At 36.3% G+C, this 16,038-nt stretch overlaps 1 protein-coding gene across 6 annotated transcripts in view; it reads right to left on the reverse strand.

Annotated features, from left to right (window-relative positions):
• Window positions 1-720: 720 nt before the first annotated feature.
• LOC150100807 (uncharacterized) overlaps window positions 721-16,038 on the reverse strand; it is a 48,943-nt gene continuing 33,625 nt past the window's right edge. For all 6 annotated transcript variants that reach the window (XM_090401765.1, XM_090401764.1, XM_090401763.1 and 3 more), the window contains 4 exons: window positions 15,366-15,577; window positions 7,836-7,910; window positions 3,577-3,738; window positions 721-1,186 (listed from right to left, as the gene is read on the reverse strand). In XM_090401765.1, coding sequence (XP_090257891.1) covers window positions 905-1,186; window positions 3,577-3,738; window positions 7,836-7,910; window positions 15,366-15,577 — 731 coding nt within the window. In that variant the 3' untranslated portion in view covers window positions 721-904. The remainder of the gene's footprint in view (window positions 1,187-3,576; window positions 3,739-7,835; window positions 7,911-15,365; window positions 15,578-16,038) is intronic.

Consider the following 16,038-nt stretch of genomic DNA (forward strand, 5'->3'; position numbering starts at 1 on the left):
AGGAACCTGTTGATATGCCTTTGGAATTGGAGATGGGAGTTCTTAGGAAAGTTGGGGAAGATTGTTCTACAGTACAGAAGTACCCGGAATGAAAAATGACGAGAAGTTGGTTCAGTATGTTTAAAAAAGTGTCCAAATAAACTTATTGGGTGATCAATTGATTGTGTATTTACGTGTCTAATAGAAAATGGAAGAATGGTGGTAGCCATTTCAGCGGAACAACGCACATGGAAAAGATCCATAGAAGAGGGCTTAAGGCGGTAACAGAACGTCTTATAGATGGGTCATCATGTAAGCATCCAGTTGTCCTCTTCTGAACAGCATTAGTCATTTTAGGGATGTTAATGAACCATTTCAAATGTGAGAATGATTGTGTTCCACGGTTTAGAGTAGATGAACATAGGTATACACAAAACGTACCTCCACTTGCACAGCTACGCGACAGATCAAATATGATGCATATCAGAGATGGTATTTAGTGTTTATTTATTAAATCAGTAGAAATACTTTGTTTTTACTAATATATAAAATCATGAACGGTCTACTTTAACACCTTTTAATATTCTTGTTTTACTTATTAAGTATATATTTAGTTATTTGTGAATATAATAGGAAAGAACTAGGGAATATGAGTCAGGGTTTGTCACATTATATATATAATTACACACACACAGCTTAAATTCAAGCTGGGGACACCAAGAATTTATAGCATTCGAGGTATTGAACTGCATCAGCTCTCCTTTATTTTATCACATACTTAACACGGTTACCAAGTATCATAGAGCATATATTTCTTGTTGTAAATTAACTGTGGTTGCTAAATTAACTCTGGTAATGTTCAGCTAAAGAAATTTATTCTCATTGTCCTCATTTTTTTTTAGTTCAAAAATAGCTTGTATGTGTATTAATTGACATTGGATAGAAACAAGCTATTGTCTTCTGTAGTTGTTTCAGTAGTAGTTGGCAGTGTGGTGGGCACGGATGTTTCTTCATCCGTATCAGTACCATTAGTATTACTGATCGTAGTCGAATTTTGGGCTACTGTGTCTGTGCTGTTCACTTCTTGTTCTTCCGATGTTTCCACCCCCTTCAAAGGCAACATAGCAGTAGGGGACGCACTTAGATACATGAAGTAGGTAGAAAGCTTGCCGTCGAAGTACAGCTTGTAAGCATTCAGTGCGTTCATCTACAAATTAAAAAAAAAAAATTCATAATGAAATAATCAACAATTAATATAACTAATGTATGGTGTATTTATCTAATCAATATACCAAGAGAGACGTAATTTTTAAGTTGCAAAAAATTATGTATTTGGCATCTAGACAGATATACTCATTGAAATAAAACTATACTTTTTTTTTTCATCATGAAGGTTTCTTTTATTGTCTGCTAACAAGAAAATTTTTGTACCTGCCTATGTCCTTGACTTCATAAGGAAAATTTCTTGAGATGCTAGAATTGTTTTTGTTTTCTCATTAAGAGAATACAAAAAATTTCGCAGAGGCGTATCCATAGATCACATATATGAATACGCACCCAAGTATATATAAAGTGATGTTTGACACTAAGCGTCAAATTCTTAAAGATAAAAAAAAATACCATGAAGTCTTATGTAATGCTTTTATAAATGTGATTTTAATAAAATGAAAATTTAGAACTAATTTTCTCCTTTTAACTGACCTTCAGAAGGAAACATTTTTTTTGAAACATTTTTGGTTCCAAACTGACTTAAGCTAATCTATCAGAGACACAAGGTTTATAAGAAAGGGCTTTTTACAACCGAGGGAAGTTAGCGTCTCATACTATGAAGTATTTTTCTTCTCCCTGACCGACCCATTCTTTCAAGATGGTGTTTTTTTCTATAATTTGAAGATGTCTGTAGAATAATTTTTTTTTTAAAGTTCAATCCTATTTAAGATTTCCTCGTGTTTTCTTTAAATAACATGGTATGCGTAGGAATTACTATCAGGGCACCTAAGGCCGTCAAGTTAGTATGTATTAAATGCGCGTTTTCTGCTTTCTGGGAGGTTTTCTGTTACCACCTCACAAGACCTGGTAACTCACTTTCAGTAAGCTCTTATAAAAATGTTACTTGCATCTTAACAGGATTTGAGCTGAGGTGTTTCCAACCTCAGGGCAGATATCGCAACTACGCCACATCATTTACGGCAATTACTGGTATCAAATCAGTTTATAATCCTATCGTCTTCTATGTTTCACTAAGATTAATCGTCATGGCCGATTTTCAGATGAGCTGTTTAGAAACTGGTTTTACTTAGATTTAGAAGTCTGTTTCTTAACATTTATGAGGCAGAAGGTAATCATGTGATATAATTAATACAGTAGCTTACCTCCCCCTTTCCCACACACAAACTGTGTGCTGTTTGGTATTACGGCCGATGCAGCTGTGGCTATGGGCCATTGTATTAATATTTATGTTCCTCTTGCCTAGCTATCTGTTTTATCATATAAAAACTATGCTATCCCCTTTCGTGTAAAACTGGCTAATTCACCTTCCGTTGAAAAGCCCTTTAAGGTCTTCGCGTAAAGACGAGATTAGAAACCATTACGATCAAGATGCCTTATTTGTTGATACGCAAAATGATTACTGTATCATCCGACTACAATAAAAACAGTTTGAATATCCGAAGCAATATACGCTGTGAGGCAACCATATATTATTGAAATGATTCAATGAGAACGATTTCAGAAAAAAATAATTATACTTCGGCTTATTTTGGAAAAATCAGCCCACCTTATGTTTGTCTTCTACAGCAATTTGGAGGCGTAGGGAAGGTTCTTCATCCTAGATGAAAAACTAATGCCACGACAACTAGCGAAATTATGCATTTTAGCTCAATTATTATTATAATTGTCTCCATGGTGTCAGAAGACTCATCGCGGGAGACCCTACATTGACACACCAGCCATTATTCATACAATACCTATCATATTCCTCAAATTCATTAAAAGACGAAGCACTCACAACCACCTCTGGTAACATATTCCACACATTCACCACCCTCTAAGCAAAAAATCTAGTCCTAACGCCCTTGTTAACCACACTCTTTCACAATCTCCAGGGATGACACCTCGTTCTCCCCCCCCCTCCTGCACTGTACAGCAAAGTCAGATAATCCTATAAAATCCCTTTAATAATTTATATTCCTCTATCATGTCTTCTCTCTTACGTCTATCAGCTAGTTTTTGGAGCCCACAGACCAAGCTTTCCTAGTAGGAAAGCTTACACAGACCTGCAACTTTAATCTCGAAACTTTTACCAAATTGAAAAATCTAGTGTCGCTTTTTTGGACGCTATGTTTGAAAATCCGAAAATTAATTCGTGTGATCTTGTAGTGATGGATGGGTTACTAATCCTTTCCTGTTTGGAAATGATTCACATTAGAAGTCATGCTAGCCGTCTGTCTATTCTCATGCTCATTTAGATTGGCAAATTATGTGAATAATTTCTTATACACTTCTTTAACAGCTTCAATCGACTTCGTATTAGTATGGATCTGCATGTTAAATGATAAAAAAAGCTTGTTTTATTTTAGTAATTTATTCCGTACTTACCCAACAAGAGAGAATCACATGTGTCCGAATCGGTAGTCCAATTACTCGTATCATTACTGCAGGAACCATATATACATTTGTATCAAATTTATTGGCCGGGAAGAAATCCACTGGAATGCCTTCTGCTGGATACATTTGGATTCCTTTTATTACATTTGCATTCTACATTGCGAGAAAAATGTAGAATGAAATTAAGAAGGAAAAGGAGCTTAATTAAATTATATATAATCAACAAGCTGAAGTATATAATTTTAATCAAATCATTAATCTGTGCATTGTAAGTCGGCATTAAATGTAATTAATCGCTTTAATTACTATGGGTAAAGCTGCGTTCTGACCAAACTATGTCAGTGGCGTTTTTTTAAAACTCCGGTGCTCAGGAAGCGAATACAAACTCCCCCCCAATAAAGAACATGTTATGGGCAGAGTATTCAAAAGTTATCATGCGATAAATGAGCCGCTTTAAATTATTTCAAATACAACGTATCGGAAAGAGTAATATTGCCATAATATAAACGTGTACCATAAAAGACACGTGATAAGACGTAGAGAAGGAAAGAACACTAGTATAGTGGCTCCATCTCTTCACTATGTAATTTGTTTCACAAATCTGCATTTGCCATCTATAGACCGCTAAACTATGGTATATATTTTTTCTTTTTTTAAGCAAAGGTTAAAGAAACAAACCATGAGCTAAAGTGATCAAGGGTTACTTTACTCATTTACATATCGATATTGTTACATCAAAGCAAACCCAAATTGAGCATAACAAACCTCAGATACACTGAATGAATATGTATGCTTCTTTGTTTAGATAATTACTCTACCTTACCTTAAAATTAATGAATATAAGCCTACAAGTTTCTTAATTCCTCATACTTCCATGAATAATGGTGCAAAGCGGCATATAAAAATCTTGCGGTAGGTTTTGGTCAAGAACAATGGATGACTAAATTCATTTCAAAGATTGCCTGAATCCCAATATAAAATTCACTCGAACTGGAAGATCACAAAAAATTACCGTTCCTTGATATCCTTGTCTAAATAAACGAAGGAAAAAAAAAGAATTCCCTTTTCAGTATACAGAAAACCTACCGCAACTGGAAGATTTTTACATGTCTTACATCCACCATCATCCATTACAAGACACAGGCATGATTAAAACATTACAAGATAAGAGCATACAGGATATCCAGTACGTCAATTAACAGGAATGAAAAAAAAAAAAAACCCGAGTTACAACCTCACCCTCAATGGTTATGAACCCAAGGAGATCAACAAAATTCTTAATAGAGCTCCGACAACTAATGTACTTAAGTTTTAAGAATGCGATTACGCTACTTTACATCAAGAAGGTTATAGACAAAGTTGCTCCATGAGTACATTAAAGTGGCTTTTTTTTTATCATTGCATAAAATCTCCTGATTCTTACCTGCCACAAAACCAGGCATTTTATGACATTCATTGCTCTTAAGCGAGTGTGTGCGTGGAATGAAAATTTCAGAAACAGACACAGAAATTACTGAGCGATGTACGGAAAAATGTCAGAAGAACAGGGACAAAAACCAGCAGCAGCAGCAGTGATGGAGTGTGAAGGATATGAAGATTAAAAGGAGGAAAAAAGATAATGCTATGTAGAAATTCTATAATTAGAAGTGTGAAAGATGGTGGAATCATTCAAGCATGTTATACAGGATCAACGATTAGGGATTTAACCGAGGCCGTGAAGTTGCAGAGGGATAGAGAGTGAGTGAGATTATTAGTAGTGGAAACGAATGATATAGGTAGCGAAATATATTCTGTGCAAGATTTGAAAGACTTATAGCAATGCATGCAAAGAATGAGAGTGGAAAGATCATGAGTGTGCCTACCAAGATTAACAGTCATGAATTAACTTTTGTAGAAATGAAATTTAATATCTTTTTATGAATGTCTGGTATGAGTTTAATAAGAGGAAGGAATTTAAGAATGATTGTTTGCACTTAATCGGACTGGGCGCATGACATTTAGAACATTTATTGATAAAGGATAGAGTAATCAGCTAACAACAGGGAAATTGCGGGCTAATTCACGCACAGGGAGGTTATAGGATGAATGGAGTATTTGTAGTATATACAAATACTCCTTGCACTTATTCCGAATACTAAATGCCAGAAGTATTCGGAATACGTGCGAGGAATTTTTGGCATTAGTTATTACAACTTGGCCAAAAATTATAGGAATTAGGGAGAATTGGTTGATTAAGGGTGATGTTACCCTTGTGTGATCTGAGATTGGTGCATTTACTTGTATAATGCAATTTGTAACGCGTGTATTCTAATGTATAGTTCTATAATCCTGTCCTATTTGTGATATATTTCTTAATCTGATCTTTTATGGAGCAGTTAATTAGGATGCGATCCAAGATCCCAGGGTGGAACTCCCTGGGATTTTCCATTGTCGTAACCATAATTGTATAGTAGATATTCATTCTTTAAGATCTGTGCTACTGTCATTGTCTTTTTATGCTGTTAGATTTTGTGTTTAGTCTTATCATAGTTTCTCAATCCTCATGGACTTATTTCTAATGAGTACAGGAGTGGCCAACCCGAGGTATGTGATGATAGATCAAGCTTACTTCACATAATGTATATTTGTTATGTTATCTGTAGACTTGGCCCTCATCTTTTCTTTCTCTCTTTGTTCATCTTGCTTTCTCCCTGTGCTATTAGAGTATTCGAGGGATTTATGTTGACCACTTCGAAATGCATAATTATGAATTACTTGTTTTTGTGTTAAATTTCAAGTTCTTATATAATCAACATTAGACATCTTATACTCAGCATTTTATTAAGCATAGCTTAGTTATCAAAACAAATCTGGAGCAAAACGAAATTTTGACATTCATTGACGAGTGTTTCTCAAATACTAGGTGTATACAAACAAAATCAGGCATGCACGAAATTGTGTAGAAAACACAAGGTGAATAGTAATACTATCTAATTCTGTTCCGAAAGATATTCTACAGAAAATTGCTCGAGGCAGAAAAACTTACTCGATCTATACAAGATGTCAGTTGCTGGAATAAATAAATGTAATATATTTTCCTTTAATATCCTTCATATAAGGCTTAACTTTAAATGCAAAGACGAAGGGAGGAGGGGTGAGATGCTGATAGTAGCTCCCCAGCCTTCCAAATCAAGAATTGATTTTTATAATTAAGTTTACATTCCTCATATTATGTATAAAATTTAAAAATTTTATACGAGTTCCTTTCATTTAAAACAAAAGTTTGGTCATCACCGTTATCATTAATATTCCCCTTAAAAGGGAAATATTAATTATAATGTAATATCTGGACAACTTTTAAGTTGTCCAGATTTTGCTGCACTCCATTAGCCATTCTAATCACTGTCAGGAACAGTGATCAGATGATGAAATCATTTATAGATAAGCCATATTCGTTCTTATTTGCTTTTTTTTTATGTTGCTCCCACCATGAAAAGTTATCTGCAGACCTACAGTACATATTATACCGTGGGTGGACTAAGGATCCCCTCCCCCCCTTTTTTTAATCAATTATATATATATTTTGTATTTTAAATTTATTTTTACATAGTCCGGAAACGCTGTTCTAGAGACCAAACATGGAACTTTTTTAACCCACTTCGGGCATCCAAAAAGCGGGTGGTTTCACCCGGGGCGAGGAAATTCATATCCCACCTAAAAACAATCGCGAACATCCATGCCTACGGCGGGATTTAAACCAGCAGCCTGTTGGAGAGCGGCCACGCTAACTACTCTGCCAACTAGGCCTAATTTAAATATCAGGTGTACTAAAATAAGTTCTTATTCATCAGTAGTTCTAGTCTAGTATAAAAACTTTTTTTTTTTAACGGTAACTGAGGATCAACATAAGTTTTCAATTAATATTAAAAAAATTAAAATTAACAAAATTAGCGCTGCTCATTTCAGTTTGTATGCTATACAAACTGAAATGAGCTTCTTATGCTTAAGGGCTTGAATTTGAATTATATTTTGTGCTCAGATTAGATATCATCGTAGTCAAAACAGGTTAATTCAGCTTGCTAATCAGATACGAATATGATGTGTGATAGTCATTGCCTACTAGCGTTCACTTGTAATATTGTATCAAGTTATGTTAATATACTATATTATATCCAGCTAGTTTGTAAATTTAAGAACAAATAAAGAAAAATTAACGAAACTGATTAGGGGTCATGGTAATTTCGAAAGCAAATGGTTTACCAACTACTTACATTAGCTTCACATCCAAATGTAATGTATTTGGACTGAGACTTAGATTTCATCACTTCTGGTATCCAGCTTTTTGTCTGTAAAAGTCCAGTAAAATGATATTGATGCATTAGTAAGCAAATACATAACAATTTTGAACATTCTATGTAATCTAAAGCAGATGACGATTTGTCAACAAATTTTACTTCGATCCGAAAGAAAATCACCTCTTTAATGGGGAGTGAAGTTACTTTTAATTTATCATGTGTTCTATTAGTTTGTTTTCTCTAGTTGCGGGCGGGGAGAGGCTTGCAGCCTCATAAGAGACACGTGTCATCATTTTTTACTTATGATCATGATAAAAACGAATATTGTAATGAAAAGAAAAATATGTACGAATATTTCAAGAATCAATATAGGACAGATTGTGAACTGTAGGCTCAAATTTGTAAATATTTAGAGAATGGGAAATTTTAAACAAGACAAACTTTAAAATATCAGGCCCAGTGGTGGACGGTTGATCACAAGATTGTCATTTTTCAAGTGGGTAATATCAAGCGACCACATTGATTTTGCCGAACCATTCCATATCATGTGTTCATTGATTGGCGATGCTGGCAAGGCGCTAGGGCAGGTAAGAAAATGATGCTAGGGCAGGCAAGATGATGCTGATAATGCTAGGGCAGGCATGGGCAACCTTTTCTAGTTCGGGGGCCAAATTATCATTCTGTCTCCGAGTCAAGGGCCAGACCAAATTATTAAATAAAATAAATTAATATTTAAATTAATTAAAACAAGTTGCTACTTCATATTTCATTTATTTATAATATAATGCTTTGGTATAAAGCTCTACATAAATTTTATAATATAATGAACGGCATAACAATTTAATGTGAAGATTGGCCTTGTACTTCAACTACGAGACTATCAATATTGACGTTAATATTACTTTAGGATAATCGCATATAATTTTCGAGGTGTATTTTATCTTCGAAAAAAAAAGTGTTCACGCATATATGTGCTGCCGAAAAGACAAATGATTTTTCTTGAAAAGGCGCGTAAATTTGTATATTTTTCTTCCACCAAATAAAATTTATAAAAATCCGTCAAAGCAATCTTGTTAAATTGCGATTTTAGTACTAAATCCGCCTGAAGCTCAATAAGTTCCATCTGTAAGTTTTCTGGCACATTATTTACATCAGCATCCATCGGACGAGCTAATATAGCGAATGTGGAGTCTTTGTTTTTGAAGTCGGCAAACTTTGTATCAAATTGCTCTATTAGTGCCTTCAGTTCATCTCCATAACAATTATAAGGGATATTTTTATGAGTTGCTAGAGTAAGAAAATGATAACAATTTTTAGCTCTTATCTGACTTTCCAACAATCTTAGTTTATTACAAAAAGCTTTGACACGTCCATTCAGTTCATGAACCAATTGTCCTTGTTTTTGCAATTGAAGATTCAGTTCGTTTAGGTATCCGGTGACATCTACAAGGAATGCTAAATCACACCCACTCATCTTTTACTTGGTTAATTGTTTCCTTTATTCCATAAAATCCACAATGTCTTGTTTCAGATCATAAAGTCGTTTTAACATTTTACCTTTACTCAACCACCTCACTTCACAATAATAAGACACATCTTCATAATCCGAAAATAGGTCTGCCAAATACTCCTTAAATTGTCGGTGATTAAGTGCACGTGACTTAATAAAGTTAATACTGGCTACTACAACTTCTATAACATTTGTGAATTTAATCGATTTTGCACACAGATTTTGTTGGTGGATAATGCAGTGAAAATTTGTTAAATTTTCCGGATGGATCTGTAGTTCTATTGCTCTTTAATGAACTATTCCAATAAATCCCTTCTGTGCACCAGCCATTGCAGGGGCTCCATCAGTGCATTATGCCAGATAGTGAACTCCATTTAAGCCCAAACCTCTCGAAGACTGTGTTGACTGTTTCAAATATATCTTCAGTAGTTGTACCTTTTAACGGCCGAAGCGCCAATAATTCTTCAGTGATGTTGAAATCCACATCAACTCGAATAAATATTGCTAGTTGTGCTGTATCGGAGGCATCGATGCTGTCATCCAAAGCAATTGAAAATGCTTCCAATCTAGCAGTGTTCTCTTTTAAACTTTTTTTGATATCAGCAGCCATAATTTCTATCCGTCGGACAGTACATCTCGACAAACGAATATTTTCGAAGTCTTTTCTTTTCAGGACATATTATACTTGCAACATCCAGCAGACATTCTTTGATAAATTCTCCTTCACCAAATGACTTAGAATGCTTAGCGATTTTTTCGCTTACCACAAAGCTGGCTTTGACAATGCTGTGGTGCTCCGTTCTTTGCTTGTTGAACATTTGATGTGGGTATCCAAGTTCTTCAACTTCTGTATTTCATCTTTTCGTAGATGTCCATCAATTTGTGGGTGATCCACGTCTCGAGTGTCTCTTCAAGTTGTATTCTTTGTTGACGGATATGGATTCGTTGCACAGCAAACATACAGGCAAACCTTTATTCAGAATAAAATAATCCTCCGTCCAGTTGTCTTGAAATTGACGATTCTCTGCATCTACTTTTCTTTTTTCTTTTTTTTGCAATAACTCCTGACATTGTCCCAAATTTATAAGCGATATTCAAAACTGTCAAACAAAACTGTCTTCTACACCGCAGGCACTGAACAAAGCAAGTACACCAACGCAAGTACCGAACTGACACGTTGTAACGCGTTCACACACGCCGCTAATCAAAGTGAGAAAGAGACCTTGGTTGGAGAAAACAGTGTGTTTTGCGCAAGTCATATGACGTCAGCTTAATGCGAGTTTGTAGAACACACCTTGTTTTCTCCCACCGTGAATCAGACAAACTTCACTGAAATCGATTAGGGCCGAATCAAAAGACGTAGAGGGCCGGATCTGGCCCGAGGGTTGCCCATATCTAGTCTAGGGGTTTGGTTAGGCTAGAGAGGAGCGGTGATAAAGGCTTTGGTATTTCAGTTATTCTTTTGGTAAAGGTGTTCTGGTCAGAAGATCGAAAATAGTCCAAGGAAAGTAGAAAAATTACAGACATCCCACTTAGCATTATTCGATATGAGACTAATAGTTCTATGGTTCTGTAGAGAACCATAAGATTCTCTTCCGAACTATACAAAATACGGTCGGTCTTGGCGTGTTTAGATAATACGTAAACTCCGATTTATGAACATGGTACTTTTTAAAACCACTTCCGCCTCTGATAAGAAGGGCGGTGGTCTTGCACTGGAAAATCATTCGACACCTTAAGACTCACAAACACCCACGACCCCTTGTAGAAAGGAGCTTTTATTCCTGTCAAAAACACTGATACTATTGATTTTCAACATTCATAAATACAATAATACAATTTGGGAGTGTTGATGGATAGGGAATTGAAGTTTAGGGGGCACATTGCAAAAGTGGCTAAATCAGCTCATCAAATCACTTGGCTTCTGAAAAATACTTTAACATGCAGAGACAAACAAGTTATTGTTCCTCTGTATCGAGCCTTGATAAGACCCCATCTGGACTACTTGCCCAGTTATGGGCGCCAGGGTTTCTTCGTGATGGGGAGGAAGTGGAGAGGATTCAGAGACGAGTGACCAAGATGGTAGCAGGTCTGTGGAATGAACCTTATGAGAATAGGTTGAAGATTTGTGGGTTGCAAAAATTGGTCGATAGGCGGAAAAGCGGTGATATGATTGAGACATTCAAATTACTGAAGGGTTTCTATAAGATTAATCCAGAAGATATTTTTTTAAAATAGGACTGGTAGTGGGAGGACTAGGGGCCATGCATGGAAGCTGGGTAGGAATGTGATTAACAAGGGTGTTAGAGCTAGGTTTTTTACTTGGAGAGTGGTGAATGAGTGGAATAAGCTGCCAGAGTCTGTTGTGGGTGCTACGACCGTGGATGAGTTCAAGGCAAGGTATGATAGATACTGTGTGAATGTCGAATAGTTGTTCTTCACATGATGTTAGGGCCTCCCTCGATGAGTCTGTCGACTCCTTGGAGTTGCCCGGGATAATAATAATAATACCTTATTTATTTGGACTTATGTGATAATGTTCAGGTAACGAGGCCTTTAACAACTGATGATTTTTTTTTAATATTACACCATGTTTTTTTAGAGTTTAAGTTTGTTAAGAAAACAATTTACGGTATATGGAGAAGGAGTGAAAAGTTCAATATACATGAGGTTGGGTAGCAATGACCCATCTCCTGAACTGAAAGAGCACTGTACAGTCAGATCAAAAATGCTTTTATTGTAAAATCGTATCACAGAACAATCCATTCCGCGTTACTATATGACATGCACCATTGAATTAGAAACTTATTTAAGACTATGTTGGACCTCCTTTAGCCGAATTATAGCACATTTCCAGAAGGTGTTGAATGGAATCTACGTCTACAGCATACCAGAAGTTCAGACAGTCCTTTAACTAGCTCAGATTTGACGGCAGAGGACGTTGCTCCCGGATCTTTTTTTTCTAACATGTCCCATACAATCTCAATGGGATTCAGATCCCAGCTTTATGGTTGCCAGGGCAGATAGTGAAAGTTGCTATTCTTGGTCTTCACTGGCCACCACAAAGCCCAGATCTGAATCCTATCGCTGATCAATTGCTACGCGGTGGACAGTAGCATTGTTGTCCATTAAACAACCGTCACCTGCTGGATAAAAAGTCAACATTTCAGGATGGACTTTATCTTCAATGCTATGTTCACACATCTCTTGGGGGACACCTGACCTTCCATCAATATCAAGGGACCCGTTCCATACACACAGAACATGCCCCACACTATGACACCGCCTCCAGAACTTTGCGTTTACAAGGCAAGCTGAGTTCATTGTTTCATAAGGCTCTCCTGCTAAACTCTCTGCCAACTGTCGATACAAAACAAGGTGTACCGTGGCTCATTGGACCACATGACTGAGTCAGTGTCCAGTTAGCGTTCCTGACACTCTAGACGAACTCGGTTCTTCGCAGAAATCAGTGGCTTCGTTATAGTTCTTCGACTGCTAATACTGATCCTCTTCAATTCCCTGCGCATAGTTTGGCGAGGTATGGTTCGGCAACTGCTTTGATTCAATGCTTCGTCTTCTGCACACAAGTTCTGTTTGTCTTTACAAGTCTTCCCAGAAACAGCAATCTCGTTCCTGACAGATTATCTTAGGACCACAGTTATTCCTCTTATACAAGCAATGTGGATTATTTTTGCACTGATTCAACACCCGGGTATCTCACCTTTTGAGAAATCCGTCATTTTCGGTGTTTTCAAAATCTTAAATCCAGCTAGATAGATACCCACAGTATCTATCTACCTGATCATCTCATATAATTGCCTATAACACGCGGCGAAGTATTTTGCATATATGCGGCATAAGTGATTTACATATATCTGCATAACGTTTCCTAATTCAGTCGCCAGCATTTGTATATTCTCCACATGCATTTAGTTTCTCGACGAAACCACTGCAAGATTTGTCTGTTATGGAATTGCATTTTTGTGTGACCTATCTGTCTGAACTTGGTGGTACAGATCCGTATACAGCTGGATTTTCTCTAAAAGATTCTGGAAGAATTTTCGAGCAAGGAAATATCTTACTGACTGATACTTGGAATTTATAGCAAAGGATCTGTTTAGTTTCCACTGTCACGAGATCTATATCCTTTCGTTGTTTCTATATGGAATGTATTTTAAAAAACAGCATTTCGGAGAAATGCACTAATGAAAAGTGCGATTGAAGAATTTTTTGTTCTCTTTGTAAGAGAAAATATTTGGACGTGTTATTCGTAATTTCCAACTAAAACTTTATTGATAAACGAGGACACATCGAACAACTGGCACAACATATTCACCATCTCTTCATTACATAATGTGCATATGTAGTGTTCGTTTTACTGATACCAGCTAACGCCCTTCTTATTACTGTATAGCGAGTATGCGAGGCCTTTTTAGCCCTATCTAACTTTTGGAGACTAAGTGGGCAGTTCAATCTCCACTGGCACCTAATCAGAGATAGCTGGTCCAAGACTATCACTAATTAAATATCATACACAGTGAAGAGAAAGAGAGACGGCTCAAATGCCGCCATCTCGTGGTCCATAACACAATATATTTAATGTCTGAAATAGTGTGGGTCGATTTTCTTGAGTTTACCGGACGAAAAACCCGAGTTTCATGTAGAAAAAACTCGCTTGCCCGTGCCAGAGATCAACTAACTCGGGAACCGGTCGAAAAAAGGTTTAGAAAAATTTCCTCTATTCTCCAAAAGCAAGTCTTCCTTCTTGTGCTGAAGCGCTGTGGCAAACGCCACATCCACTGAGCCATACAGGCTCTATTGGGATTTTTATCATCCACTTCAATACCGTTTCTCGTCGTAAAATGAAGCGGGCGGGAATCTGCTGCGGGAAAATTGTGCATCCAATAACTCTTCACATGTCCGTAGTAGTAGTTAAATACTTGAGTGTCACCATTGGTTTGTGAAATCTCACAAACATCCTTCGACATCGCGGAATTATAATTTATGCATGATAACATTCTACGGAGAGATGATGCAACTACTGATGCCATTGCAAAAATATCCTGTTGTACAGGTAACTGTAGGTTATAAACAGTGTTCTTGCAGCATATTTTAAGTTACTGAACGTGCTCAGAGCACAGCAGGTTACATGATGGCACAAAATATTTGCTATAAAATGTCTTCCATTTTGTAACTGGAGTTAAAAAATAAGTGCTTATTTCTATATCTGTTATTTATTACTTTCATGTAGGTTTGTTAGCCGCTCTGGTTGAACTGCTTTGATTGTAATGCAGTACTTGGGATTGATATGAAAGTCACATATATGTGCTGCGATAGCCCATTCAAGACGAGAGACTTCGGCCACCATTAATGAATTAGGCTATGAGAGAAGTTATGCAGCACATCGCAACGAGTCACTCAACTCATCTGACATCTCGCTGCGTTTTCAACATCTAGTTCAACATAAATTTGAATAATGATAGTTGTTGAGAAATCTTTTTTCCTAATGAAAATACTTAAATAGCAACTTCGTACCAAAAAAGATGCACGTGGTACTCACCAGGTGCATCTTTATCAAGCCACGTAAACCTTAATTCGCTATAGAAAGGATGTTCTTATCTTTCAGTTTTGGAAGATATGCATGCTTATAAGATATTTTTTACAGTGAAAATGACAAAAGTTTAGTAGCTATGGCGTGAGTTGAATAAAATTAACTCCGTATTAAATTGGTAAAATCTCTAGCTCTTACATTCTTTTGACCCTCTAGGAAGACAGAAAATTTATTTAAATTGTGAACCGCTGATTATCATCGATGAAAGATCAGGTTATCATTCTATGATGTAGAAAGTCAATTTTAAAACCAGGCATATTAGTGCGCCTGCCGTTTCAAATATAAACAGTAAATGTGTACAGTCCACAATAGCACACTAACTTAATAAAAGAATTATCAGAAAACTAATAGCTGGAAAAATATGCTTTTCTATCATTCGCCTTACGTTTTCTAGACGTAGGAGGAGGCATGGGTTTATGACCCCGTTTACTTCCTCATAACCAAACTGCTTGTCTGGCGAACATCCTGCAGCATCCCACAGACTTCGATTGACGTAACAAGGCTTAGAAGGGACTGGTTTCCTAGTAGGGCAGTTTACATAAGGAAGAGGTGGGGATTCTGTAGTAGCCGTAGTAGTCGAAATATTTGTCTGGTATTCTAATAGTAAATAAAGGAATATCTTTCAGTTAAAACAGCAAAAAAAAATATAATATTAATAATTAATGTCTAATTTGATTTAAAATCAAGTGTCTTTGTCCCATGCATGTCTTTCTTTATGCAGTCTTGCACACCTCCCACTCAAACCAGTTCTAAACAATATAACATTTAAACTCATTTTACTTCATTCTTTACAGATATTTTAGTTGTTTATTCTCATCTTATTCATTACACTGTTTCGCTAACTCATACTGGAAATGAGTCTCCACATAAGGAGGGAGGGAGGAGGAAACTAGAATCTCTCTAGATGTTTTACGTCTTTTATCAAAAATTGATATTTTCCCTTGTCTATTGTTGGAATGCATCCATTCCCCCCCGCCCCCTTTTTTTTTGATAATATAAAACCCGATGGCACATAGTGAAAATATAGATTTCCATCCTTATTTTCTTATACTATTATA

Source organism: Typopeltis vanoorti, chromosome 12 (assembly GCF_054136105.1).
Source record: "Typopeltis vanoorti isolate ZY-2024b chromosome 12, IOZ_Tvanoo_1.0, whole genome shotgun sequence".
NCBI classification, from domain to species: domain Eukaryota; kingdom Metazoa; phylum Arthropoda; class Arachnida; order Uropygi; family Thelyphonidae; genus Typopeltis; species Typopeltis vanoorti.